Below are 26,537 nucleotides of genomic sequence, written 5' to 3' on the forward strand. Positions count from 1 at the left end.
GTGTAATGGATAGATGGAAAGATTAGGTTTAATATTAGGATAAATGGAAGATTAGGCAACATTTTGTCCTGATTTCCTCCAGCTCCTACTGCTTCCTCCCAAGGTAATAACCTATTTGATTTTGGATAGATCCAATTCTTAGGAAGTTTTCTATTAAGCATGCTGAAATCTATTTCACCTTTCACCTACCTACTCTTAGGCCCTTGTGTGTCAGACATTGAAAATACAGAGTTAGAAACAAGTTGTGCTTTTATTTTACTGGGAAGATCAATAAGAATATGGAAAAGTATAATATTTCTGGGAATGATGGCTGGCTGGCTGAGAGTGGGAGACAAAAAAGATGTCTGAATCTCATGTTCTGGGAAAATTTGAGGATGGAGAGAATATTTTGAGCCTGAATAGAAAAAGCTTTATAGAGGAAATGGTACCCAAGCCTTGAAGGAAGGTAAGAACTGTGAAAGGCCGGAATGAAGAAAGGATTCCAGGTGTATAGAGTACAGCTCTAAATAGTCTAGGCTTGAATCTAGAGAGCTCAAGCTAGGTAATAGGCAATGAGGCTGCACAAGTGGATTGCAGTCAAATTATTGAGATTCTTGGAATGCCAGGCTAAGGGCTTTGTATTGTTTTTATTTAGGAGAGTCACAGACAATTTTTGTGATGTGGATATGACCAGGCCCAAGCCTTTTAGGAACATTTCTTTTTTTTTTTAAATAATTAAATTTTTTTTATTTGAGGCAATGGGGTTAAATGACTTGCCCAAGGTCACATAGCTAGGTAACCATCAAAACTCAGGCCCTCCTGACTCCAGGACTGCATCACCTAGCTGCCCTCAGAAGATTCTTTTGCCAACTATGTGAAGGACAGATTAGAAAAGGGAGAGACTGAATATTAGTTAGGAGGCTATTGTAATAAATCTATACTTTAGGTCAGTGGCTGAGTAGAAAATTGGGGACTGATTAGAAAAGATGTTATGGAGATAAAAATGACAGGATGATTTTGTGGAGAATGAGTAACAATGGAAGAATCAATCAAAATCTCTCAAGGTTTTGGGGATGAGAGATGGTTCAATAGGCTATTGGAGTTATAATTCAGGAAAGTCTTAAAAGAAATTAGAGCTGGATAAATAAATCTGAGGATGAACTTTGTAGGGAAAATAATTGAGCCTATACAAACTTCCAAGATAGCTAAGGAGGGAAAGAGTAGAGAGAACATCTACCCTGAAAGATAAATAGAGGAAACAGTGAATGGAGAAGATAACTGAGGCCCAGAGGTTAAGTGACTTGTCTTAAGGTCCAATAGCTACTATGTGGCATAATTCAAAAGCAGTCATCCTAATGTTATGAGTTATCTTTTATTAATTGCATCATCCTCTTTATCTAATAATCCCTTTTCAAGTTTCCTGGCAGTATATGGTTTCCAAAATGTCCTTCTGTGGAAATTAAACTCATCTGAGAGATAGCTAAATAAATAATAACTTGGGAACCTCTGGGTCTTGCCATTTACCACCATTGCACCCTTAAGACATCTTTTTTTTTTTGCAAGGCAAACGGGGTTAAGTGGCTTGACCAAGGCCACACAGCTAGGTAATTATTAAGTGTGTGAGACCGGATTTGAACCCAGGTACTCCTGACTCCAGGGCCGGTGCTTTATCCACTATGCCACCTGGCCACCCCGAGAGTGAACATTTTAAATAGAAACAGTCTCAAATATATTATCTGTGATCCCAGAGCTCAGAAAAACTCCTAATAAATGCTTTTTTCATAGATTCATTCATATATAAACCACTTCTATGGAGAACCCAGTGATAAAGTTTTCTTGCCAGAGGTGGGATTTTTATCCCTTCCTGTGACCAAGAACTTTTAGCAGTAGAAGGGTCCATTGAGACCCAGCTTGTGAACAGAGGTCATTTCAGAAGTATATGTTTAAAAGATAATCAAATGCAATAAAGAAACCCATTTTAACCAGAACTGGGAATAGGAATTCTACAAACTTCAGTGAATGCCCTTTCCCTCTCCCACCGTTGACCTGGGGGCCTTGTGTAAACTTCTTGAGGGGAACTTCTGCTCTAAGTCATTTTGTTCCTCTCTAGTTACTACACTTGCCAATAGCTGACTGCAAAATGCCCTTCTAATCCTAGTAATTGAGTTAAGAGCTGGCTGAGTTGAGGAGCTGCCCTATTGTCTTTTAAATCCTGGCTGCTTTGCAAAAAAGGATATTTGTTTGAATCCAGACAACCTTCTAGGAAACTTCTAGGAAGTCCGAAAGTAGCTGATAACAAAGACCTTTGTGATATCTGTATGTCCTGGCTAGTATCTGGAAACCAACTTTGCCAAATGGCCCTTAGGACAGTTCTTAAACTTGAATGAAGCCCCAAAATTTAGTTTTTAAACTTTGATAAAACAGTATTTCAACAAAATTGTTTTCCTTTGCAATCTTTTGTTTCATTTTATTCATTGAAAATACCTTATTCTAAGGTGGCCCTAGGCTGACACCACCAGACTGAAAAGGGGGTCCATGACACAAAAAAATTAAGAACTCCATTCCAGTTTAGAGGATAGAGGTTGAAGCCAAGAGGCCAGAGAGTTCGCCTATGGACAACCAAAGTAGTATCTTTTTTTTTTTTCTTTTTCAGAAAACCTAGTTGTTTTTTCTTTTTGGGTAAATAAATGTATATAGCCTCTTCAGAAAATACCAAACATGGTATTGTGAAAAAAAAAACACTAAATGAAAATTGAATCAGAAGACCTGGGTTCCAGTCCCAGCTTATTAGCTATATGACCTTTATCTGATCATGCAGAGCCTACTGGGATTGTTTCTTCTGTAAAATGGGGAGGGAGGGGTATAAGACTCTCTGGTATTTTTTTGTAGTGTTGATTGGGAGATGAGAGTTTTTGTAGTGTTTGGGAGGTTTTTATTCAAGATTTAAGGATGCAGGCAGCTAGGTGACACAACAGATAGAGCATCCACCCTGGAGTCAGGAGGACCTGAGTTCAAATGCAGCCTTAGACACTTAATATTAACAACCTAGCTGTGTGACCTTGGGCAAGTTACTTAATCCCATTGCCTTGCAAAAACAAACAAACAAGATTTAAGGATGCCTTTTAATTTTTTACAAACATTTGAGTGCTTTACATGTGTAGCACATTGTACTAGGTAGATTAATAGAGAAGGCAGAGATTATTTTGACTTTTGTCTCTGTAAACCTAATGTGAAACTCAGTGCTTAATGCTTAATAAATTTAAAAAGCATGTTGAATTCACTTGATAATTCATTTAGTCTTCTGATTTCATGAAGCTTATAAATTAATCAGGTATAAATGTCATATTTGTATGTGATTCTTGTTTCAGTCTGTTGCTATAGTTTTAGGTAATTATCTTTAAACCTTTATATTAATGCCTAATTGTAATGAGTTATAGGTTAGAGAAGGTCAGCTATAGTGCTCTTATATGTATATAAAAAGATATCTTCTAACCATCAACAAATATAAACTTATTGTTTAGATGGGACGGCTAGGTGGCACAGTGAATAGAGCACTGGCCTTGGAGTCAGGAGTGCCTGAGTTCAAATCTGGGCCTCAGACACTTATTAATTACCTAGCCCTGTGGCCTTGGGCAAGCCACTTAACCCCATTGCCTTGAAAAATCTAAAAAAAACCAAAAAACTTATTGTTTAGGTATTAGAGGAGATTAAAAATTAGTAGGTAAGACATTCTCCCAGACCTTATGGAGTCAGTAAATGCCAGAGAACATTTTTTAAGTGATTACAATGTACAAGGCAAGCAAAGAAAATTCAAAACATCCCTGTCTTCCATTGGGAAAGGGGACGGAGAAGGGAGATGACATATATACATACTTTTTAATATTTTTTATACATACATAGTTAGTTGGCATAGTGGATAGAGTTTCTGGCTTAAAGTCAGTTCTTCCTAATTCCAGCTACCCTGGAGGCCCAGAAAAGTTAAATGACTTGCCCAACATCATACAACCAGGACATAATAGAATGAGAATTCCAACCTAGCTCCTCCCAACTCCAAATCCAACACTCTATCCACTACACCAAGCTACCCCACAAAAGGAGATTGATTTGCCTAAAATCATACAATGGCAGCTACAACTGGAACCTAACTCTTCTGACACCTAGACCCAGAGTGATTCCCACTATCCAAAATTACTATGTACTTGGTTTGGAAAATAATTGATTTGAGAACCTGACACAGTGATATAGAATTCTTCCCTCAATTCTTTCCCCCTCCTCATCCTCTTTTCCCTCTCCTAGGACAGATTTTGCCTTTCTCTCAAAAATTGGATCATTTTGACTGAGCACATAGATAGTGAGTATTAGATTTGAAGTACTGGATTTGATTGTGAGCTCCTTGAGGGAAGAAATTGTCTTTTGCTTAGTGCTATGATCCTATGGGGTGGAGAAGGAGGTGAAGTGGGGTAGAATGGTTTACAGATAAAGAAGTAATTTGCTCAATTATATAGCTAATAAGTAGCAAAGTTAGGAATTAAGGCCTCCTCCTCCTTTCACTACAAAATCCAAACCTAAAGCCAAATGCTCTTGTTGTTCATAATGCATTAAAAAGAGGTTTTGGAGTTTGAGAACCTAGGTTTGAAGCTCAGTTCTTAGCCATTTTTGTGACTTTAGCTGTAAAGTTATTTTAATCTCTCTGGGTCTCAGTTCCTTCGTTTGTAAATAAATGTATTATACTGGATGAATTCTAACATATCTTGGAGTTCTATAACTATGACCTGTTGACTCTAAGTCTGTCTTGGTCATTTAACCACCTGCATGCCACCCCCTACTTCCACAGAAATTTACTATGAGTAGAAAGTCTTTGTGGGTCCTCAGGGTTCATCATTCATCCACAAAACATTAGCTTGCTAGATGCTCTCCTTGAACAGGCAACAAATTAAGCTTTGGGTGCTCTCCTTAAACATCCCAGGATTCTCATCTCCTCTCCTTCTTATTGTTCCCCCAGGAGCTGAAGCTGCCTGTCTATAAAGCCCAGTCCCCCCTCCTGGAGAACAGAAGGTATTTTGTTGACTTGGTTTCTGTCCTCAGCAACCACTACAAGCTCTGCCCCACAGCCAGACACCTAGCTGTCTACCTGCTGGATCTCTTCATGGACCGATACAGTGTGACTGCAAAGCAGCTGCGTATTGTGGCCATAGCCTGTCTCTTGCTGGCAAGTAAGTAGAATCCTCTCCAGGGGGAGAGGGAGGAGGGGAGGAAAGGATCTCTGGATTTCTCACATCATTTCACCCTCCCCTCCCCCATCACCTCACAAGCCTCTTGCATGACTTTATAAAGTGAGTGATTGGAAAGGACTGTGTACCATAGTCACTTGGACCCAGAGTAGCAAGAGAATTGGTACAACTAGTGCTTGTAGTGGAGAGGAACCTTTGATTTCTTTAACATCTTTAGGATCTCCCTGAATTTTTTTTTTCCCTTGACCATAACAAGTATTACCATGTAACAGAGGCACAGACCCTGGTGGGGTTTGTACTTTTCCAAAAATTTTACTAGAAATATAGGACATTTCTGAACATCTGAACAGCTAATAGAGTGGATAGGACTTTGGTCCCAGAGTCAGGAAGACCCAAATTCAATTCCAGACTCAGACACTTTGTGGCCATATGACCCTGGCTGAAGCCTAACCTTTGCTTTCCTCAATTTCCTCACTTGTCAGATGTGCTAGAGAAGGAAATGACAAATTATTCCATTATCTTTGTCCAGAAAACCCCAAATAGGATCACAAAGATTGAGACACAGCTGAAATGTCTGATGTATGGCTGACAAATGGATGAGTCCCTGTCACTAGGCTGACCAGTGAACTTTTTCTTGAAAGAGATTGGTTCTGCACTGTGTTTGGTGATATCATTTCTTTAGTCTTCCTTAGTCTTTAGCCATCTCTCTTTGATGTAGAGAGAGAATCTTGCATCTTTGTCTAAGAGAAAATGGAGAGTTTCTAGACCACAGTCTTGCTATACAGAACACACCTATTGGAAAGGAGCTAAACTTAGGAAAATAGAGCTGAGTTATGTATTTCAGAGCCAAAAAGCAACTAACTCTCCTCCCCTCTCCCTTTCTCTCCCCCTCCCCATTCATAAGCAGAAATGAGCCTGGCTTCCTTGGCTGCATCTTAACCAGTAGAAGCCAGGGTACACCACCTGGACCGGGGTACAGCTGTCAGTCTGAGCAGCTCTCTGTTGTCAGGGGCTGAATCTGAATAGTGTTTTCAGGGGGGAGGGACAGAGAGTTAAATTTCAACAGGAGGCTACATGAGCCTCCCCTCTGAGCATCTGTGAAGCTAAGAAGGGGAGTATGTTGCTACAGTGACTGAGTAAGGGGGGAGGGGAAATAAAGGAAAGGAGTAGGGGGGGAGACGCTTCAGCCTGAAAGGAAGACAGTATTACGTGGCTGAGGGCTGGAGCCAGCCCGAGGCAGGAGAAATTGACTTTGGGGGGCACCTGCCATATGCTGCCATCGCCCAGGGAAAGAAAAGTTTCCATGACAGCCCCGAAATCCCATTCATTCCTTCTCCCTGCTGCCTTCTCAGACTCCCTGCTGTGGGTCAACAGGCTATCAACTAGGAAGTTTTGAGCACAGCTTTCCCCTTATTTTAAAAAAAAACACCTTGTTTTTGGCTTCAGGTATTTACCCTCCTACCAAAGGCTTGTCAGATCATGATCTTTTATAAAAGCATACTTTAACCAGTCTGGTCACAGAAGAATGTTTTCTCCCAGAAGTCCCCCTTAAAGGATGAGAAGGAAGCCTCTTAGCATAGCAGATTCTCAGGAGCTAATCCTGAGGAAATTGAGAGAAAACACTGATGAACATCACTAAAGGTGCATCTGTTTGCAAAAACAGCTAGTTTGCCTCCCTCTAGATTCTAGCCTTGGGTCTCAAGATGGTGGTATCCAGTAGAAACAGACTTGCAGTCCTACAGGAGACAGGAGACCTAGTACATTTTCATTTTATACATAATGATGAATAACATCAGGAATTTATATACTTTTTCTGATGCTTGCAATTAGACTTTACAGATTTTATGTCATTTAATTCTCACCAGAAGCTATGAGTTGGCTATTAGAAGTAGTGTCGCCTCCATTGTACAGGTGAGGAGTCCAGTTAAGTGACTTGACCAATATTAACACAGCTAAAGAATGGCAAAATTAGGATTAGTTCTTAAAGGCTAGTGGGATAGTGAATCTCTGAATGCTGGACTTAGGTCAGATAGAATGGTTTCATTCCCTTTTCAGATACCCATCAGATGTGTGATCCTGGTCACATAAGTCACATAATCTCTCTGGGCTTTATTTTTCTCATTCATAAAATGAGAGGATTGGACTCAATGACTTCTAAAGTCCCCCCCCCCTTTTTTTTTAAGATTTTTCAAGGCAATGGGGTTAAGTGGCTTTCCCAAGGCCACACGGCTAGGTAATTATTAATGTCTGAGGTCAGATTTGAACCAGGTACTCCTGACTCCAAGGCCGGTGCTCTGTCCACTGTGCCACCTAGCTGCCCCTAAAGTCCCTTCTAATGCTAAATTTGTGGTCCTGTGATTAGAACCCACATCTCCTGATTTCTAGGTCAGTGTGTTTTCCCATCTACCATATGACCTTTGCTTCTTTATTATCTCCTGAGCCTTTCCTGGTTATGTTGCTCGTTCATTTTAGTCTAACTCTTCATGAACCCATCTGTGGTTTTCTTAGCAAAGATACTGGAGTGGTTCACTATTTCCTTCTCTAGTTCATTTTATAGATGAGGAAACTGAGGCAAGCAAGGTGTCCCCCTACCCATCCACCCCATATCCCTCTCCTTGGTCTCATGAAAAATTTTGCTTTTCCACTGTGCCTTTTGATAAGTTCGATTTACATGTCACCATGTTTTGACTTGAAGGGAAATGTGGGGAAGAACTGGGCGCCTGGCCGGGGGTGGGGGGTGGGGGGGGCGTTGCAGTGAGCACTCAGATAGAATAACAGTGTTAATGGCTCCTTAAACAGGAGATCTTCAGGGACAAGAGATTCCAATAAAAGGCCTGTCTGACTCTGGTACATTGGTGGCTCTAAAACCTCCAGGGGCAGCCTATCTTCTCCCCCAATAAACTTCCCTCCTCCTTCCTCACCTTGATTGCTATAAGAGGCCTGGTTTGAGACCTAAAGGACTTGAAAGCAAGCTTAATCCCTTTCTAGTGGATAGGAATGAACTAATGGGTTGCTTTCATCAGATTGAAGTAACTTTCCTTGAAGGGATGATGGTTGTTTCTGGGGCTGTAATTGTTGGAGGCTGATGAAAGCTACCCTTGGTTCTCTCTCCAGGGGACCTATGCCTTTGATTTATGTAGAATCTGTGAGGGAACATAGCTTCCGAACCAGAGATATTATTTAGCACCTCTAGGGGTTTTTGTTTTAAAATTCTAAACCTAGTCACAAATCAACTGTAATATTCATTTTATTTTTTAAAAGCACGTGGTGTTGTTCAGTTGTTTTCAGTCATATCAACTCTTTCGTGACCCCATTTAGGGTTTTCTTGACAAAGATACTGTAGTAGTTTATCATTTTCTTCTCCAGCTTATTTGACAAATGGAGGAAACAGGCAAACAGGGTTAAATAATTTGCCCAGAGTTGCCCAGCAAAAAGTGGGAACATTTTTTATAGCTCTGAATAATGTAGCAGTAGGGCTTTCAACACCAGCCTCTAGTTTTCATTATATTCATTCATTTATTCATTTATTTATTTGTTTATTTAGTTAGATAGTTTTTTGCAAAGCAATGGGGTTAATTGACTTGCCAAAGGCCACACAGCTAGGTAATTATAAGTGTCTGAGGCTGGATTTGAACTCAGGTACTCCTGACTCCAAGGCCAGTGCTCTATCCATTGTACCACCTAGCTGCCCTTCATTCTTAGCTATTTCCCAGTCATGGAAATGGGCTATTTTAAATTGTTTTACTATTTGAATAAAACTGCCAGAATAAGGAAGGAAGATAGCTAACATTTATTTAATGCCTACTATATGTAGGTACTGTGTTTGGGACAGGGTTTAAGAATCATTGGTTCAAAAAGTAGGAACATTTTTTATAGCTCTTAATAATTTTCATCATATTTATTAAAGAGACCAGAAGGAATATTAAAATTTCAAGTTTACTACATTGGGCAGCAAAAGGGTGTTGGCTTCTGAAGCTGTTAGAGGTATTCACTCCCAAGCAGCAAAACTGATCCAAGAATGGAAGCTGTGTCCTTTCAATTTTGAGTTGTAGATTTGTTATCTTCTATTTCCTTGGCAGTTATCTGCACACAGTGACCTCTTCAAAACTGCCTCTGTCTCTGCTTATGGAATGATTAAAATGCTTTTCATTTATGTGGTTTTACTCTTGGGAAAAAAACCATTTCTATGGCTTTTTACTTTTCCCACTCCTAGTGTATAAGAGGGAATACCTCCATTGACCTGCTTAGTAGGTAAGTCCTAGGGAGTTACCCAACTGAGACACAAGATCACCCAGCTTTTGTGTCAGAAATAGGGTTTGGGGGTGGCTAGGTGGTGCAGTGGATAAAGCACTAGCCCTGGAGTCAGGAGTACCTGGGTTCAAATCCGGTCTCAGATACTTAATAATTACCTAGCCATGTGGCCTTGGGCAAGCCACTTAACCCCATTGCCTTGCCAAAAAACCTTAAAAAAAAAAGAAATAGGGTTTGAAAACCTGAAGGTGCTAATTCCAATCCTAACATTCTAATTCATGGTATCATTACCTCAGAAACCATATACATCTACATATGGTATTCTCAGTGAAAGCCCTCACCCCTAGGGGATGTGTAGGATGAATTACTTGTACCATGCAGTGACTTTCTAATCTCACATTACAAAACATAACTATGGGGGTTTAGTTGACCTATATTAGAGAAACCTCCTTTATTCCACCTGGGAAGGAAACAACCAGCCCATTGCCTATTTTGCTCTAAACAAGCTTCTGAGATCTGAACATTCTTCATTTCTCTCAGCACTAAGGAAATCTGGATCTGAGAGATCAGAAACTTAGGATCAGAGGAAGGCAAGGACCCAGGTGTCTTCTGCTCTGGAGACATTAGATTTGGAGCCCAAAAGAACCTCAGGCCATGTGGTTCAATCCCCTCATTTTATAGATGATCTTAAACTGACCTGTAGCAAAGCTTTGGTGCTTGAGGGACAGCTTGGGCTCTGCTGGTATAATGAGTGTTAAATCATAACCCAGTTTTAAAAGGGGTCACCCTGCTGCCGACAATCTGTCCTCTGAACTCTTTTCGGTGTTGGGTAACTTTGCTGGGAAGGCCATGTTTTCTTCCACTGTGGAGAAAACATAGTAGAATTTCTCTGACTTCTAGTCACATTTTTATAAAGCATATTATCATATCCTCTTTGGAAATAAATTGTGAACTTGCTTTACTGGGCTTTTGTCTTCTTTTGCCCTTTCAAACTGGAATGACTATAATATCCTATCCTTAAAAAAAAAAAAAGATTCCTCTCCCTCCTTCAGACAAAGGTCTTAGGACTGACCTCTGGTAGTTCCAACCCTGCCAAATAATAAATGACCTTCAGCCTATCTGTGGAAGGTGTCACAGGCAGTGAGACCATCTGTGTCACTTTAGGGGCAACACAGTTTGAGATGCTAGAGGAAACAAGGAGACCTATTTTGAGAAGCCAGGGCAGGTTAATATATATATTCCACCCCTGAGATGAGGAAATTGTCTCAGCTATTTGAGAAACCTTTAAGCAAATGAGCCATAGCAATACTGCCACCATGTTTTCCTTCTTGAGAAACTACATACAAATCACCTCTCCTCTTTGTCATGTATCTTTGGGGAAAAAAAACAAACAAACTGGAATCAACTGCCTACCCTATTAGCCACAAGATGTAACCAACCAACTTCTATGGGTAGAGTCTTTTTTGCTTTGAAAGATAAAAATGGTTGTTACCAGATTAAGTTCTTCTATGGGAAAAAGAGGTAGAAGAGATACTGGGGAGTGATGGTATTTAAAAAATCAATAAAACTTGGTGGGGGAATAAAAGCAATCTGCTTCCTAGGGTTTATTTTTGTTTTGTTTTTGCTTAAAGTAAAAAAGAAAGAAAAAAAGAAACCAGTGTTCTGCTGGCAGTTAGACCCAGGCAGACACTGTGCCAAGTCTAAAGAACAGTTCTTTTTAAAAATACATTGGCTGGCCTAATCCCTCTAGAGTGACTTATGTTCATGGCTCAGAGTAGATTCCTCCCAACCTCCCAGTGACCTGAGCCCCTGGAAAAGAGGAAGCCAACAAAGACCTGAGGAAGCAAGCCCTGGCTGATTTGAAAGAGAAGCCACTGGAGGGCATTAGTGTCTTTTCCTCTTTCCCTCCCACTGAGTTTGTTCTATGGCCAAAAGAGAGGAAACCTTGTCTGGGCTTTTTCTCTTTTCACCCTCCCACCCCTAAGCCTCTTCTTGTGACCTCAGGCTTCCCTGTCCATGAGATCTTGGTAATTCCAATAGGGAGGACAGCAGTATGTCTGCTTTACAGATGAGGCTTTGAGAGTAATGACTTGTTCATTCACACCATGTATATAGGTCACTGAGCCAGGGATTCCAACCCAGGTTGTCTCCTAGTAGCATGCTAGCTTCCAGTTAGAAGGGCTTTTTTTTTTTTTTGATCAGCAGACTTTTAATCATCCCAAGCCAAGATCTGTAGAACACACTACTACAGAGAGTGTTTATGATTCCCTGTATACTGGAATAATGACTGTGTTGTCCAAGGGCAACCTCCAGTTCCTCATTCTGTTTTCTGGTCCCTGACCTTCTCAGGAAATAGATTGTCTTAGTCTACAGAATGGGATTCTGCCTGGCTAAACAGAGACTATCCTTGCCTGCCCTTTCAGGTTACTCTATTGCTGAGCCTGGAGAAACTGGAATTAGCATCAGAAAAGCAGGCTCCCTTTAGTGTGTGTATGAGGAGGTCTTCCCTTGGTAAATACATATTCTCTCTCTCTCTCTCTCTCTCTCTCCCTCTCCCCCCCCTTCCTCCTCCTCTTTCCTCATTCACTTTCTCCCTTTCCATCTCCCTTTTTTTTTCATTACTGCTGTGTTATGACCTCAGGAAAATCATATCACATCTCTAGTCTTCCATTTCCTCATCTCAAAATGAGAAGATTGAACAATACGACCTTAGGTCTTTTCTAGTGTGAAATCTGTGGATCCTATTGAAAGAGACCCTCAAATTCTCTAACCTAACCCATTATTTTTGTAGATGAGGAGAATGAGGCTTGAGGGCTTGGTGGCAGTGTGAGATAACTTGCCCAAGTTCTCATAGCTAATTAGTGGCAAAGTAGGCCTAGTACCTAGATATCCTGACTACTGATCCTATGCCAAGCTAGCTGACTTCTCCCTCCAAATATTTATTATGCTCTCTATATGAACCAAACATTATGTTAAGAGCTAAGGAGACATAGAAAAAGCAAAAGCATGATTCCTTCCCCTCAAGAAGCTCCCATTTGGGAAGAAAGGATTAAGTGCCTACCATATGCCAAATGTTGACTAATACATATATATATCTATATATCTATATCTCTATATATCTATATATATCTATATATATCTATATCTATATATATATATATATGTATATATATATATAAAACCTCATTAATCCTCACAACTCCAGAGGGTAGTTGTTGTTATTAGAAGAAACTAAGACTGAAAGAGGTTAATTGACTTGTGTAGGGCCATCCCACCAGCAAGTCTCTGAAACCAAATTTGAACTCATTTCTTCCTGACTCCCAAGTCCATTGCTCTCTATACTGTAATATGTAGCTTCCTCTAATAGGGAGCAACTAGAAATGAATTGTAAGCAACTATATACAAATGAGACAGAGAAAGATTGAGATCTAGGTAGAGAGATTGCTAGATACATATATAGGTATGTATAGAGACAGACAGATAGATGGAATGATATCTCAGAAGGAAGGTGCTATTTGTTGGGATGGAGGGCCCCAAAAAGGTCTCTTGTAGACTATACCTGAACAGAATCTTGAAAGAAGCCAAGGAAACAAGGCATCAGAGATGAGGAGGAGGGAGAACCAAGTTGGAAGATAGTTTGGGAAAAACAGCAGGAAGGTCAATGTCTGTAGAAAAGTCAGAGAGAAGAAAGTGTTAAGAAAGGGCCATTTAGATATTTATAATATCATTTGAGGGCTATATGAAATTATCTACTTAAAAATTAGCCTGCTATATTTGGTCAAATATTTAATTAATTCATCCATAAAAAACTCCTATATTTATTGAATGTCTAGTCCCTCTTTCGGTTGCCTTGGCAGCACCAGACCAAGTGATTTCGAGGACCCACCCCTGTTCTAGAAGGACAATAGTATTCCCTAAAAAAAGAGTTGCTAAATCCTTAGGCTGGGACTATGCCCTCAGTATAGTTTTAATTTTTCATAGTCTGTGGATAGTTAATGTCTTCACTTCTTAGAGGGATCAGGGGTTAGCATCTTTTCCCTGCCCTGAGAAGCTAGGAAAGTTGGTTTATTCCTGCCTGTCTTTTGCAAGGCTCCCTTCTCTATTCCCCCAGTCTCTCCCCCCACCCCCACCCCCAACCAGCACTTCCTCTTTTGAATCACAATTCCAAACAAATCCCTGATCCAAGGAAAGAAATTTCTCTTGTTACTGTCATTGACTGGCCTTTGGAATTGTGCCTGATGGATCATTCACTGTGTGTTTGTAAAATACTAAGGTCAGCATCTGCAGTAACTGTGTCCTGGACCAGAGGGAAGAATCTGTGGATCTGGAAAACTTTCTCTCCCCTCCCCTACTCCTCTTAAAGTACACATTTGAGGAAGAGAAAGGAGTGTGGCTGTGGGGAAGTTATGGTTTTCTTTAGTGTTTTAGAATGCACATGACCCTTCCAAGACCCCTTTGTAGGTGACTCCCCCAAAGAATTTTTCTTGCATCTGGTGTCTGGGCAGATTGGAGATAAGACAGAGACAGCTGAGTCAGATTTGTGCAGCCTGGACAATGGACCACTCACCCTGATTCATGATTGTGACTGAGGGGGATAGAAGGGGAGGGGGAGTAGTATGCAGTAAACGTGCAGAAGCCAAGAAGCTAATTATAGCTCTCTCAGACTGCATCCCTTAAAGGGAAGTGCATTGTTTGATGTTTAAAGTCAGCCTCCTGAGAACAGAATTGGGGGGAGGAACTGAGTGAGACAAGGAAGAGCTTATTTATAACTGTTAGGGGGAGACTTCTGGCCTAATTTTTATGTTCCTCCAGACTGCCTCCCAGAGTAATATCCTGACCCTTGGATCTTAATTTCATTCCAAGGTCGTATGAACTCTGGGTTGGCAAGGGGTAAGCTTCTAGACAACAGCTGGGAACAGAGAGGGACAGCAGGACCCCAGCTGCCACCTCTATAGCCAACAGGCATGGGTCTGGCTCCCACCTGGGAGAGGGTAGCTTAGCAGCCTCCAGCTCAGATGTTCTATCTGGATTCCCTGAGGCACAGGGGCCCTCCACCCCTCCCATCTCCAGACCCTTGTAACAGTGGAGACTATCCCTGGCAACTAGACCAGATACTTCCCTCACTAAGGGCAAAAATGTAGGTGCCAGATTTGAAGGAGTATTTATTGTGAATGAAGGCTGGGGAAGGTAAGATAAGAAAGTTGAGGAAGGTAAGCTAAAAAAATATTGAAATGGAAAATATTCTCTATTGTGATTGAGTTAGATATAATTAGACTAAAATTTTTTTGTGGGGGGAGGCAACAGTCTGAAAGTTGGTAATAATAAATGGCAGGGGTAGAACACAGACTGCCCAGTTATCTTTCCATTCTACTCAGGGTTTAAATCCTGCTTCTGAAATTGATCTGGTAGAACCTGGGTTTACTCATCTGTAAAATACAGACAATTCTATTTGTACTAACATCATCATAATTTTGGAGAAGGTATTGTGCCATCCTTAAAAGCATGGGAAAAATTCAAAAAAAAATTCTGAATAGGTCAAACCTTTTATTAGAGACCAGCAGCTGTTTTCTCTTTCAGGGGCTTATTGGCAAAGTATAATTTGTGTTTCTACCTGGAAATGTAAACTAGTTTATATTGCACATCCGGGAGAAGGAAACGAAGAATTGGCAAATGATTAACAAAGAACATAAGGCACAGGGAAATCTTCCTTAAAATTTTCATCTATAGGGTCAACTTCAAATTTGTTAGGAGGGACTTGAAGATGAGAGTAAGAAAGGAAGAAAGATGCAATCTATTGATTTTGACCCCAGAGTGATTACTTAAGGGTAAGCAGGGAAGGGGGAAACTAGATGGCTCAGTGGATAGAGAACTGACTCTGGAATCAGGAAGAGCTGTATTCAGATCCAACTTCAGACACTATCTGTGTGACCCTGAGCAAGTCACTTAACCTCTGTTTGCCTTAATCCATAGGAGATGGGAAAAAAAGATATCACAAGTGTCTTTGCCAAGAAAATCCCATGGACAACATGGTCTACAAGATAATGAAAACTCAGATCTGACTGAACAACAACCAGCAGGGGAAAGAGAAATGACTGTTGGAACTTTGACCCTCTAGTCCTTTTCTAATCTCTGTTGATAACATAAAGGCATTTGGGACTCCCATAATAATTCTAAAATATGGACATTGCAAAATTGAACTAAGCACTGATTCACTGATACTTAATGTACAAATAGTCTGTCATTGGCCTTTCCACTTGTTGAACTTGCTGGCTTAGTAGGAGAATTCTGTGACAAGGTCTTTGTGAACCCAGATTTATCTCCATACAACAATGAGATCTTGAACTCAAGGAAATAAATATTTATTAAGTGCCTTCTGGAGTGTTTGGGGGTTGGATTAGGGTAAAATCCACAGTTTGAGTTGGCCTGGACCTGGATCAGGGCACTCCAAAGTCTAGCACTTTGACCAATTACTACTGTACATCCCCAGCTAGAATTTAATTTGTGGTCTTAGAGCAGAGAGATTCTTAACCTTGGATAGATTTTAGGAAGTAGGGAATTAAAAAAAGATGCATTTGTATTTTTTACTAACTTCTGATTAAAATTTACTGTTTTCTTCCATTATCAACATAGCCAGCATCTAGTCTGAGAAGGGTTCCGTAGGTTTTTAACCAAACTGCCAAAGAGATGTTGTTTAGAAATCCAAGAAGATAGATGACTTGTTTTGTACCACACAGCCTACAGACTTCAGCAAAGGGTGTTTATCATGCATCACCTCTTTTGTGGACTTTCCAGCCTAGCAGCCCACTTGGGATACCCTGACCCTTCCTTTCTTCACTCTTGCCTTAGGGCCTTAGCACCTACTCTTCAAGGCTCATCTCTCAAGGGAATCCTTTCTTTGATTCCTCCTAATGATTGGTGATCTCTCTCTCTCCCTACATACACTTTTCTGTTTATATCCCTCTTTGGGAGAATGTGTGAACTCCTTTATAGGTCAGGGACAATTTTCTTCAACATGTGAGCACTGGTTCTGGAGTCAGGAAGACCTGAGTTTACCAGCTGTGTGGCCCTGAGGGAATTATTTGACTGCTGTTTGCCTCAGTTTCCTCATCTGTAAAACAGGGGATAATAATGGTACCTGCCTCCCTAATCTCAAAATGCTTAGCCCATAATTAACTCTATATGAATTGTAGGCTATTAAGATGATGATGTGAGGGCAGCTAGGTGGTGCAGTGGGTAGAGCACCGGGCCTGAAATCAGGAGGACCTGAGTTCAAATTCAGCCTCAGACAGTTAATTATCTAGCTGTGTGACCTTGGGTAAGTCACTTAACCCCACTGCTTTGCAAAAAAAATGATGATGATAAATAATTGTTAAGCCTTTTTTCAGTCATGCCCAACTCTTCATGACCCCATTTGGGTCATTTTCTTTGGGGGCAGGGTAGGCAAGCAAGTTTAAGTGACTTAATCACACAGCTTTTAAATGACTGAGGCTAGATTTGAACTCAGGTTCTTCTGACTCCTGGGTCAATCCACCATACCACCTAGTTGCCCCTATTTGTTTTTCATTGTTGTCCTTGCTTTTTTTTTTTTTTTTTTTTTTTTTTGCAGAGATACTGGAGTGACTTGTCATTTCCTTCTCTACTCATTTGACATATGAGGAACCTGAGACAAATAGGGTTAATAAGGTCATACTACTAAGAAGTCTATGAGGCACAGATTTAAACCCAGGAAGATGAGTCTTTCCTATCTCCAGGCCCAGCACTGTATCCACTGAGTACTTAGTTACTATTATCATTTTTATCCTAAGAGTTTGTCAAATTGGGTTAGTTTGGAACCCATCACCCAGCACTCCTGTTTTCAACACCAGACTGTGTTTCCTAACCACTAATGATGAAAAGACAAAAACAAAGTAGTCCCTATTCTCAAAGAGCATCTCTTTTATTGGGGGAAGACAGTTTGTACATAGATAAGTAAATACGGCGTAATTGGAGGAGTGAGACAACACTAACTAACCCTTGGCAGGCTCAGGGCACTTGGCTTGATGTTGATGGCACTTGAACTGAACTCTGAGGGAAGATAAACCCCCTGAGAGGCATTGGCACAGTCCAGCTCTATAGACACCTAGAGGGGAGAAGAGGAAGTAAGCCAGCAGTGCAGTGATTCACCATGACTGCAAGAATGAACTAGGCTCTCAGCTCCAGATAGTTCAAGTTGCAAAATGAGACATTGTTGGATATGGACAGTGAGGGGAATTTTTGTTTGACTAGGTGTATTTGTTACAAAGGTTTTTCCTTTTAAATTAGGTGAGAGGAAGAGAAAATAAATGCAAGTTAATTGAAAAATGAAGTAAATAGAATTTTTTTTTTGTTTTTAATTCAAAGAGCAAGCTTTTATCATGTCCTAAGTACTAAGGATATACAGAAAGGAGGTGGGGGGAAGACCTGAACCTACCCTTAAGGAGTTTTGGGGGGAGAGATAGTATGTGAATAATCAGGTGAATAGAAAATAATCTCTATCAGATACAGCCAGTGACCATAGATGAAAAAGAGAGTATCATGTAAGAGTAAGAAGCAACAAGTAGATCCATCTATAAGGAAACTGGAAAGGTAGAAAGGGTCTTGGTTATGGAAAAGCTTCACACACTCAAAGGAGGCTCTCTTGGATTGTGAAGGGAATGGGGAGCTACTGGAGCTGGTTAGACCTTTGGAAAACTCACTTTGGCAGCAGAATGGGGAATGAACTAGAGTGAGAGAAAGACTTGAAGTAGGGAGACCCACTGAGGGGGAATTCCTTTAGTAAACCAGTGGGAGGTGATAAGACCTGGCCTAGAGCAGTGCCTATGTGAAGAAAATAAGGATAAGGTTTGGCAATATGTGGGAGATATTCAGAATGAGCTTAAAAAGTTGGGAATGAAACCTGAGGTTGTGAGCCCAGGTCAATGGGAGATGAAATAGTGATGAATGATTCAGGGTGAACGCATAAATTTGAGTCAGATTTGCCGAGGTAATGATTGAGAGAAGGTCCACACAATCTTAAGAGCAGCCAGTTGGAACCGTGGATAGAGTGCTAGGAAGATCTGGGTTCAGACACTTACTAGCTGGGTAAGTCATATAGTCCTGTTTGCCTTAGTTTCCTTATCTGTAAAGTGAGCTGGAGAAGGAAAGGCAAATCATGCCAGTATCTTTGTTAATAAAACCTCAGACACAACTGAACAATAACTCCCACACAGTCTCCCTGTAAGATGATGTGGAGAAGATATGTAAGACCTAAAAAGTAACTTGTGCAAGGTCAAAAGATGAAACTCAAACAGCCCTGCAGTGACTACACCATTTAATAAATAGAAGAAGAACCTTTAGCACTACCCCCCCAAAATGACTCAGTATAATAAATAAGCAAAGCTCTCCATCTATAACCCAAGTTATCCAAGGGACAGAGTAGTAGATAGAGGACTCAACTTGGAGTCAGGAAGACAAATTCTAATCCTACCTCAGAAGTCTCCTACTAACTGTGTAGCCCTGGTAAATCACTTAATCTCTATGTGCTTTAATTTCTTTATCTATAAAATGAAGATAACAATAGTACCCACCTCACAGTGTTTTTAGATGTAAACCATTTTGTAGATCTTAAAATAATTTTAAAAAATGTTTATGATAAACTATGAGACCTCATGCATATTTATTTCACTAGAAATAGGAAGGGAAGTTAATAAGCATTTAATTTACATTCAGTTTATTTTCTATGTGTTCATATTATGCTGTGAACCTTATAAACTATCTCATTTGTTCCTCACAACAATTCTCAGAGGTAGGTGACTTAATTAGGATCCTACAGTAGGAAGTGTCTGAGACCAGAGTTGACCTCAGGTCTTCCCAACTCCAACACCTAGCTACCTTATAATTGTTCGGTTGTGTTTGACTTTTCATGACCCCCTTTGGGGTTTTCTTGGCAAAGATCCTGGACTGGTTTGCCATTTCCCTCTTCAACTCATTTTACAGATGAGAAAATTGAAGCAAATAGCATTAAGTGACTTGCCCAGGGTCACACAGCTAGTAGTTATCTGAGACTAGATTTGAACTCAGATCTTCCTAATCCAGACCCCAGAAGGGTAGGTCTGATTTGGAAAATATACCTATGTATGTTTGTTTTTATGTATGCATACATGAATGTAACAAAGAATAGTAACAAGAGTTCTTATACTTTTGACTATGGGAGGGTAGTCATAGCTATGATTTCTAGAACTATATTGAGGCAGTGAGGAAGGGAAGAGAAGAGGGACTTTTGGGAGCTCATAACAGTAATCTTCCTAGCTAACATTTTCAGTTAGACATCTCAGACAGGTCTTCCTCATGTTTCCACCCTGAACTTCCTGCTATAGTATAAACCCACTTTAAAGCCATGCCTAATGGCCTCCCTGGCCAGTGAATCCTCAGTCTATCTTCCTGGAAGTTCAGATACTTTCTTGTCTAACTGTCCCTCCATCTCCTGCCTCCCTCCCCCAGGCAAATTTGAAGAGAAGGAGGACCGCGTGCCAAAGCTGGAACAGATGAATAGCTTGGGCCTCTTCTGCAACTACCAGTTGGTCCTGAGTAAGAAGGAACTTATGCAGACAGAGCTGCTCCTCCTGGAGGCCTTTGGCTGGAACTTGTGCATGCCGACACCAGCCCACTATGTGGATTACTACCTCTTGTTCTCTCTCAGTGAAAAGGACCTCTGCAACAATTGGCCTATCTTCTCTTTCTCAAAAGCCAAAGGTTTCTTAGAGAAATATGCCCACTACTTTCTGGAAGTCTCATTACAAGGTAAGGAAATGATAGCCCACCTAGCGACTGGGAGAATCCCAGGAGGTTGGCACATCTTCTATCCTAGGGTGGAGTTGATTAAGGTGTCATGAGATGGTAACCAATGGTTAGTTTAGGGCAAAATGAATAGAATAGAATAGAATGAATAGAATAGAGTCAACCTGTAAGTTGGGAGTACTACATTTCCACACTATAATGATTCTTTGGAACTCCAATGAAGAGAGTTGACTGGCTGACCTCTAAAATCTCCAGCTCTGTCTCTAATCCCAGCTGACTTTGGGCAAAAACCACTTCACTGCTGGGTCTTGGTTTCCTCATCTCTAAAAATGAGGAAGTTGGAATGGATCTAAATCCTGTGCCTGATTCTGCTCTGAAGGAGAGGTCAAAAGCAAGAGAGTAACAGAATTAGTAAAATCACTTTGGGAGATAGCAGCATCTTTATAAAAATTTGATAGCTTTTGTTCATCAGTTCTTTCTCTGGAAGTAGATAAGCAATTTTTTTTTTTACTCCTTTGTCATTGCTGTGAATCATTGTCTTAATCAGAGTAACTATCTTCACAGTTGATCATTGTTATAATATTGCTGTTAATATGTACAACGTTACTCTCTTCATTTTTTTAAACTTATTCTCATTTTGTACAAATAATGTTTTTTATACATTAATAAAATATTCTTGTTTAAGAGTAAACAAAATATCCCCTCCCCCAAAAAAATAGACTCACTTGAGCAATAAAGTAAAGGGGAGAGAAAGAAATTTAAAATTAAAAAAATAATAGTAATAATTGTAGGTATGACCAGGTGGTGCAGTGGACAGAGCACCAGCCCTGGAGCCAGGAGCACCCGAACCCAAATCCGGCCTCATACACCCAACAGTCACCTAGCTGTGTGACCCCATGCAAGCCACCCCAACCCCATTGCCCTGCAAAAACCAAAAAAAGAAAAAAAAAAAGACCCAAAATAAAATAAAATAGTAATAATAGTAGGGGCAGCCGGGTGGCAGACAGAACACTGGCCCTTGAGCCAGGAGTACCTGGGTTCAAATCTGACCTCAGACACCCAAAGATCACCCAGCTATGTGGCCCCAGGCAGGCCACCCAACCCCATTTGCCCTGTACCCCCCCCCCAACATAAATAATAAAAAATGTGCTTCAGTCTGTGTTCCAATACCACCAGCTCTGTCACGGGTGAATCACATTCTTTATGATAAATCCATCACAATTACTTCCATATTTTTCCACTGTTGCCATTTCTGATCGCAACTCCCTCCTTTCATACTTCTCCACTACCATGTACTATATTTTCTCTCTCCTTTCATTGACTCTGCTGTAGGGTAGCTGAGTGGCACAGCAGACAGATCCCCGGCCCTGGGGCCAAGAGGCCCCGAGCCCCCATACCACCCCTTAGGCCAAGCACACCTGTCCCAGACAGGCCATCCACTCCCATACCCTTGCAAGAAGTAAAAAAGAAAATGTGTTATATCTGACCACTCTCCCCCCATGGTCCATCCTCTCCTCCATCATTCACATCCCCCCCTTCCCCCGTCCCCCCCTCTCCTTCTTACTCCAGATGTCCATACCCCATTGAGTATATATGCCATTTCCTCTCCTAATCACCTCTGATGAGAGTGAAGATTCCCTCATTCCCCCTTGCCTTCCCCCCCTTCATATCATTGCAATAGATCATTGTAATAAAAAAAAAATCTTATATGAAATATCTTGGCCTATTCCACCTCTCCTTTTTCTTTCTCCCATTATATTTCCCTTTTTTCTATTGACTCCATTTTTACACCACATTTTATCTTCAAATTCAGCTTTCTCCTGTGCTTCATCTATAAAAGCTCATTCTACCTGCTCTATTAACTGAGAAGGCTCATATGACTATTATCAGTATCATTTTTCTATACAGGAATGCATGTAGTTCATCATCATTAAGTCCCTCATATTTTACCCTTCTCCTCCAATCTCTATGCTTCACCTGAGTCCTGCATTTGAAGATCAAACCTTCTGTTCAGTTCTGGCCATTCCAATAGGAACATTTGAAATTCCCCTGGTTCATTGAAAGTCCATCTTTTTTCCCTGGAAGAGGACATTCAGTTTTGCTGGGTAGTTGATTCTCAGTTGCATTCTAAGCTCTTTTGCCTTCCAGTATATTATATTCCAAGCCCTACAAGCTTTTAATGTAGTTTTGGCTAAGTTGCTGCATCTCCACGATATTTAAATTGTGCCTTCTGGCTGCTTATATTTTCTCTTTGACTTGGAAGCTCTGGAACTTGGCTATAATATTCCTGGGGTTTTTTTGGGTTTTTTTTTTTAATCTCTCTCAGGGAGATCAGTGGATTCTCTCCATTTCTATTTTGGCCTCTGCTTCTAGGATATCAGGGCAATTTTCCTGTAGTAATTCTTTGAAAATGATGTCAAGGCTCTTTTCCTGATCATGACTTTCAGGTATTCCAATAATTTTTGAATTATCTTTCCTAAATCCATTTTCCATATCAGTTGTTTTTTCAATGAGATGTTTCATATTTTCTTCTAATTTTCCCTTCTTTTGGTTTTGAAGTAGTGAGTCCTGATTTCTTGTAAAATCAGCAATCTCCCTGAGTTCTATTCTTTGTCTGAAGGATTTATTTTCCTCAGAGAGCTTTCTTATCTCTTTTTCCATCTGGCCAGTTCTGCTTTTTAAAGCATTCTTGTCCTCAATAAGTTTTTGAGCTGTTTTATCTATTTGACCTAAGCTGGTTTTTAGCATGCTATTTTCTTCAGCATTTTTTTGGATCTCCTTGACTAACTAAGCTGCTGGCTTCATTTTCATGTTTTTCCTGCATCTCTCTCATTTCTTTTCCCAATTTTCTTCTCCCTCACTTGATTTGCAAAGTCTTTTTTTTTTTGCAAGGCAATGGGGTTAAGTGGCTTGCCCAAGGCCACACGGCTAGGTAATTATTAAGTGTCTGAGACCGGATTTGAACCCAGGTACTCCTGACTCCAGGGCTGGTGCTTTATTCACTGTGCCACCTAGCTGCCCCTCAAAGTCTTTTTTGAGCTGTCATAGCCTGAGCCCAATATCTGTTTTTCTTGGAGTCTTTAGATGCAGGAGCTTGGACTTCTTCATCTTCAGATTGAGTGTTTTGATCCTTCTTGTGATCACAGGCAAAGTATTTCTCAATGGTGTTCCTCTTTCTTTTCTCTGCTTACTCATTTTTTCCCAGCCTGAGACTGGTTTTGGGGTGCTTCCTGAGCTTTTGGGACACCCCCACAAGGATCTCAGTGTGTGAAACTCTGTCTCTCTCCTGGTCTGTGAATGACCATAAGTACCCCCCTCTGCCACGGGGCTGAGGTGGGGGGGGCTGCTGTTCTATGGGCGGCCTACACTGCGATCAGGATCTAAATGTGGTCAGAGCCCCAGAGTCCTGTTCCAGGGACAGAGGACAGAGCTTGGCAGTCTCTTCGTTCCCTCCCCAGGCTCTGCACTCATGCCCTGGGAGCTCCTGCTTACAGGCTTCTGCTTCTGGTTCCTGGATCTGGACTGCTGTGGCCACACTGCTCGCTGTGTGCCCTTAGGGCTGGGCTTCATGTGCTCGCTCTGGCAGAGGTCCCCCGCTGTTCCCCCAAGTTGTGCCTGGTGCTCCCCAGGCCGTAGATCAGAAAACTCCCCCCGCCAGCTGTGAGCCACGGCTCCCAGCACCCTGGGGGTGACTCCAGGAGGCTGAAGTTCCTTTGCTCTGGCTGGCCTTCCTTCCAACTCTGGGGAGCAGAGCCTTTCTGCTCTTTTCCAGGTTACCTTGAGTTGGAGAACTGCTTCACTGGGTCCCTCTGTGGGTTCTGTCTCTCAAAAATTTAGAGTCCTTAGTTTATAAGTTTTAAGAGAGAGCACCTAAGAGACATCCTCTCTTGTCGCCATCTTGGCTCCACCCCCTCTTTATTTTTTTAAAAAAGATATTCATTCATTTTCCAATTTATGGGCAAATTTAGTTTTCAAAATTTAGCCCTTTGAAAGCTTTTGAGTTACACATTTTTCTACCATTCTCCTTTCCCCATGGCAAAAATCAAACTGATATAGGCTATACATGGATAATCATGTTTAACATATTTCCATATTAGTCATGTTGTGAAAGAAGAGTTAGAAGTAGTGGGGGAATAACAAAAGAAGTTTTTAAAAGTGAACATAGTATGCTTTACTTTGCATTCAGAATCCATAGTTTTTTCCTTAGATGTGGATGGCATTTTCCTTAACAGATCTCTCAAGATTGTTCTTGATCACTGAGCTGCTGAGAGGAGCTGTGTCCATCCCAGTGGATCATCTCACAGTGTTGCTGTTAGTGTGTATAATATTCTGGTTCTGCTCACTTCACTCAGCATCAGTTCATGCAAGTCTTTCCATACTTTTCTGAAGTCAAGCCCCTCATGATTTTCCTACAGAACGCCACAGAATTCATGTACCATAGCTCTTTCAGGCATTCCCCAATTGATGGGCATCCACTCAGTTTCCAATTCTTTGCCACCAGAAAAAGAGCTGCTATAAATATTTTTGTACATGTGGGTCTTTTCTCCTTTTTTATGATCTTTTTGGGATACTTACTTAGAAGTATTATTACTGGATCAGAGGGTATGCACAGTTTTATAGACCTTTGGGACATAGTTCCAGACTGCTCTCCAGAATGGTTGGAACAGTTCACAACTCTACCAACAGTGCTTTAGTGTCCCAGGTTTACCATGCATCTCTAACATTGATCATTTTCATTCTTTTGTCATTTTAGCCAATCTAGTAGATGTGAGGTGATACCTCAGAGGTTTTTAATTTACATTTCTCTAATTAATAATGACTTGATCTGCTCACTTCTCTTTGCATCTCATATCAGTCTTCCCATATCACCTTCATTTTCAAGTTCAGCCCCTTCCCAATGACCCATCCCTGATAACAAAGAATGAAAAAGAGAGAAAAATCAGTTCAGCACAACTAATCAACACATCAACCAAGCGTGACAATATGTGCAGTGTTCTACACCCATGTGCTCTTGACCTCTGCAAATAAGAGGAGAGAGGCACATTTTCTCACCTTCTCCAAGGCCAAGCTTGATCATTATAATCAAATAGCATTCAGTTGTTTGTTTTTTTAGGTGTTTTTTTTTTGTCTTTCCTTTGACTCACAGTCTCAATAGTGAGGTTGGGTGGGGTTTTTTTTGTTTGTTTGTTTTTAGTTTTTGCAAGGCAATGGGGTTAAGTGGCTTGTCCAAGACCACACAGCTAGGTAATTATTAAGTGTCAGAGGTCAGATTTGAAGTCAGGTACTCCTGACTCCAGGGCCGGTGCTCTATCCACTGTGACACCTAGCCTGCCCCCCCCATTGGATATATTGTTTTTCTGGTTTGGTTAGAGCTTGATTCACGGAAGACTTCTCATGTTTCTCTGAATTTCTCTCATTCATCATTACATATAGTACAGTAAGGAATCCATTATATTTATCTACCACAACTTGTTAAGCTCCTGGTTCTTTGCTAATACAAAAAGTGCTGCTGTGAATATTTTGGCATATTTTCATTTTTTTTTTAACTTACTTAGGGTTCATGCTTGGCAATGGGATCTCAGTCAAGTAGAATAGGTATTTCATAATTTTTATTTTAACATCGGTCCAAATAGGTAGCAGCACCTCAACCCTAATAAACAGAATAGTCCTGGAATTTTAAAAAAAATCACTCAAGGGAGGAGCGGCTAGGTGGCGCAGTGGATTGGGCCAGTGGGCCCTGGATTCAGGAGTACCTGAGTTCAAATCCGATCTCAGACATTTAATATTTACCTAGCTGTGTGGCCGTGAAAAAGCCACTTAACCTCATTTGCCTTGCAAAAACCTAAAAAAAAAAATCACTCAAGGAAGCTGCCCACTCCATCCCAGAAATCAGTTTCTCAGTTATCTGTGTTTAAAGAACAATTATTAAAAACCATATATTAGGAGTAGCTAGGTGGTGCAGTGGATAGACCACTGGCCTGGGAGTTAGGAGTACCTGAATTCAAATGCAGCCTCAGACACTTAATACTTACCTAGCTGTGTGGCCTTGGGCAAGCCACTTAACCCCATTGCCTTGCAAAAAACCTAAAAAGCCCCCATGTATTAGAACTCTATCATCCCACAATTCTAAGACATGGTGAAACAAATGAGTTACTAGCCAGAAGATCAAGAGCAGCCTTACCTTATTTGAAAGCAGAACAGAACTACTTTCATCTGCCCAATGGGCCTTGAAGGATACAAGTTCTTTTGTTTCTGATCAAATGTCTGGGAAAAGGTGGTTCA

The 26,537-nt window shown here is 40.8% G+C and overlaps 1 protein-coding gene across 1 annotated transcript in view; it reads left to right on the top strand.

Moving 5' to 3' along the window:
* CCNJL (cyclin J like) overlaps nt 1–26,537 on the top strand; it is a 73,588-nt gene that overhangs the window by 40,966 nt on the left and 6,085 nt on the right. The window contains exons 3-4 of the mRNA XM_074212492.1: nt 4,982–5,192; nt 19,959–20,258. Of these exons, the coding sequence (XP_074068593.1) occupies nt 4,982–5,192; nt 19,959–20,258 (511 nt within the window). The remainder of the gene's footprint in view (nt 1–4,981; nt 5,193–19,958; nt 20,259–26,537) is intronic.

The sequence above is a fragment of the Macrotis lagotis genome, chromosome 1 (assembly GCF_037893015.1).
Source record: "Macrotis lagotis isolate mMagLag1 chromosome 1, bilby.v1.9.chrom.fasta, whole genome shotgun sequence".
NCBI lineage: Eukaryota > Metazoa > Chordata > Mammalia > Peramelemorphia > Peramelidae > Macrotis > Macrotis lagotis.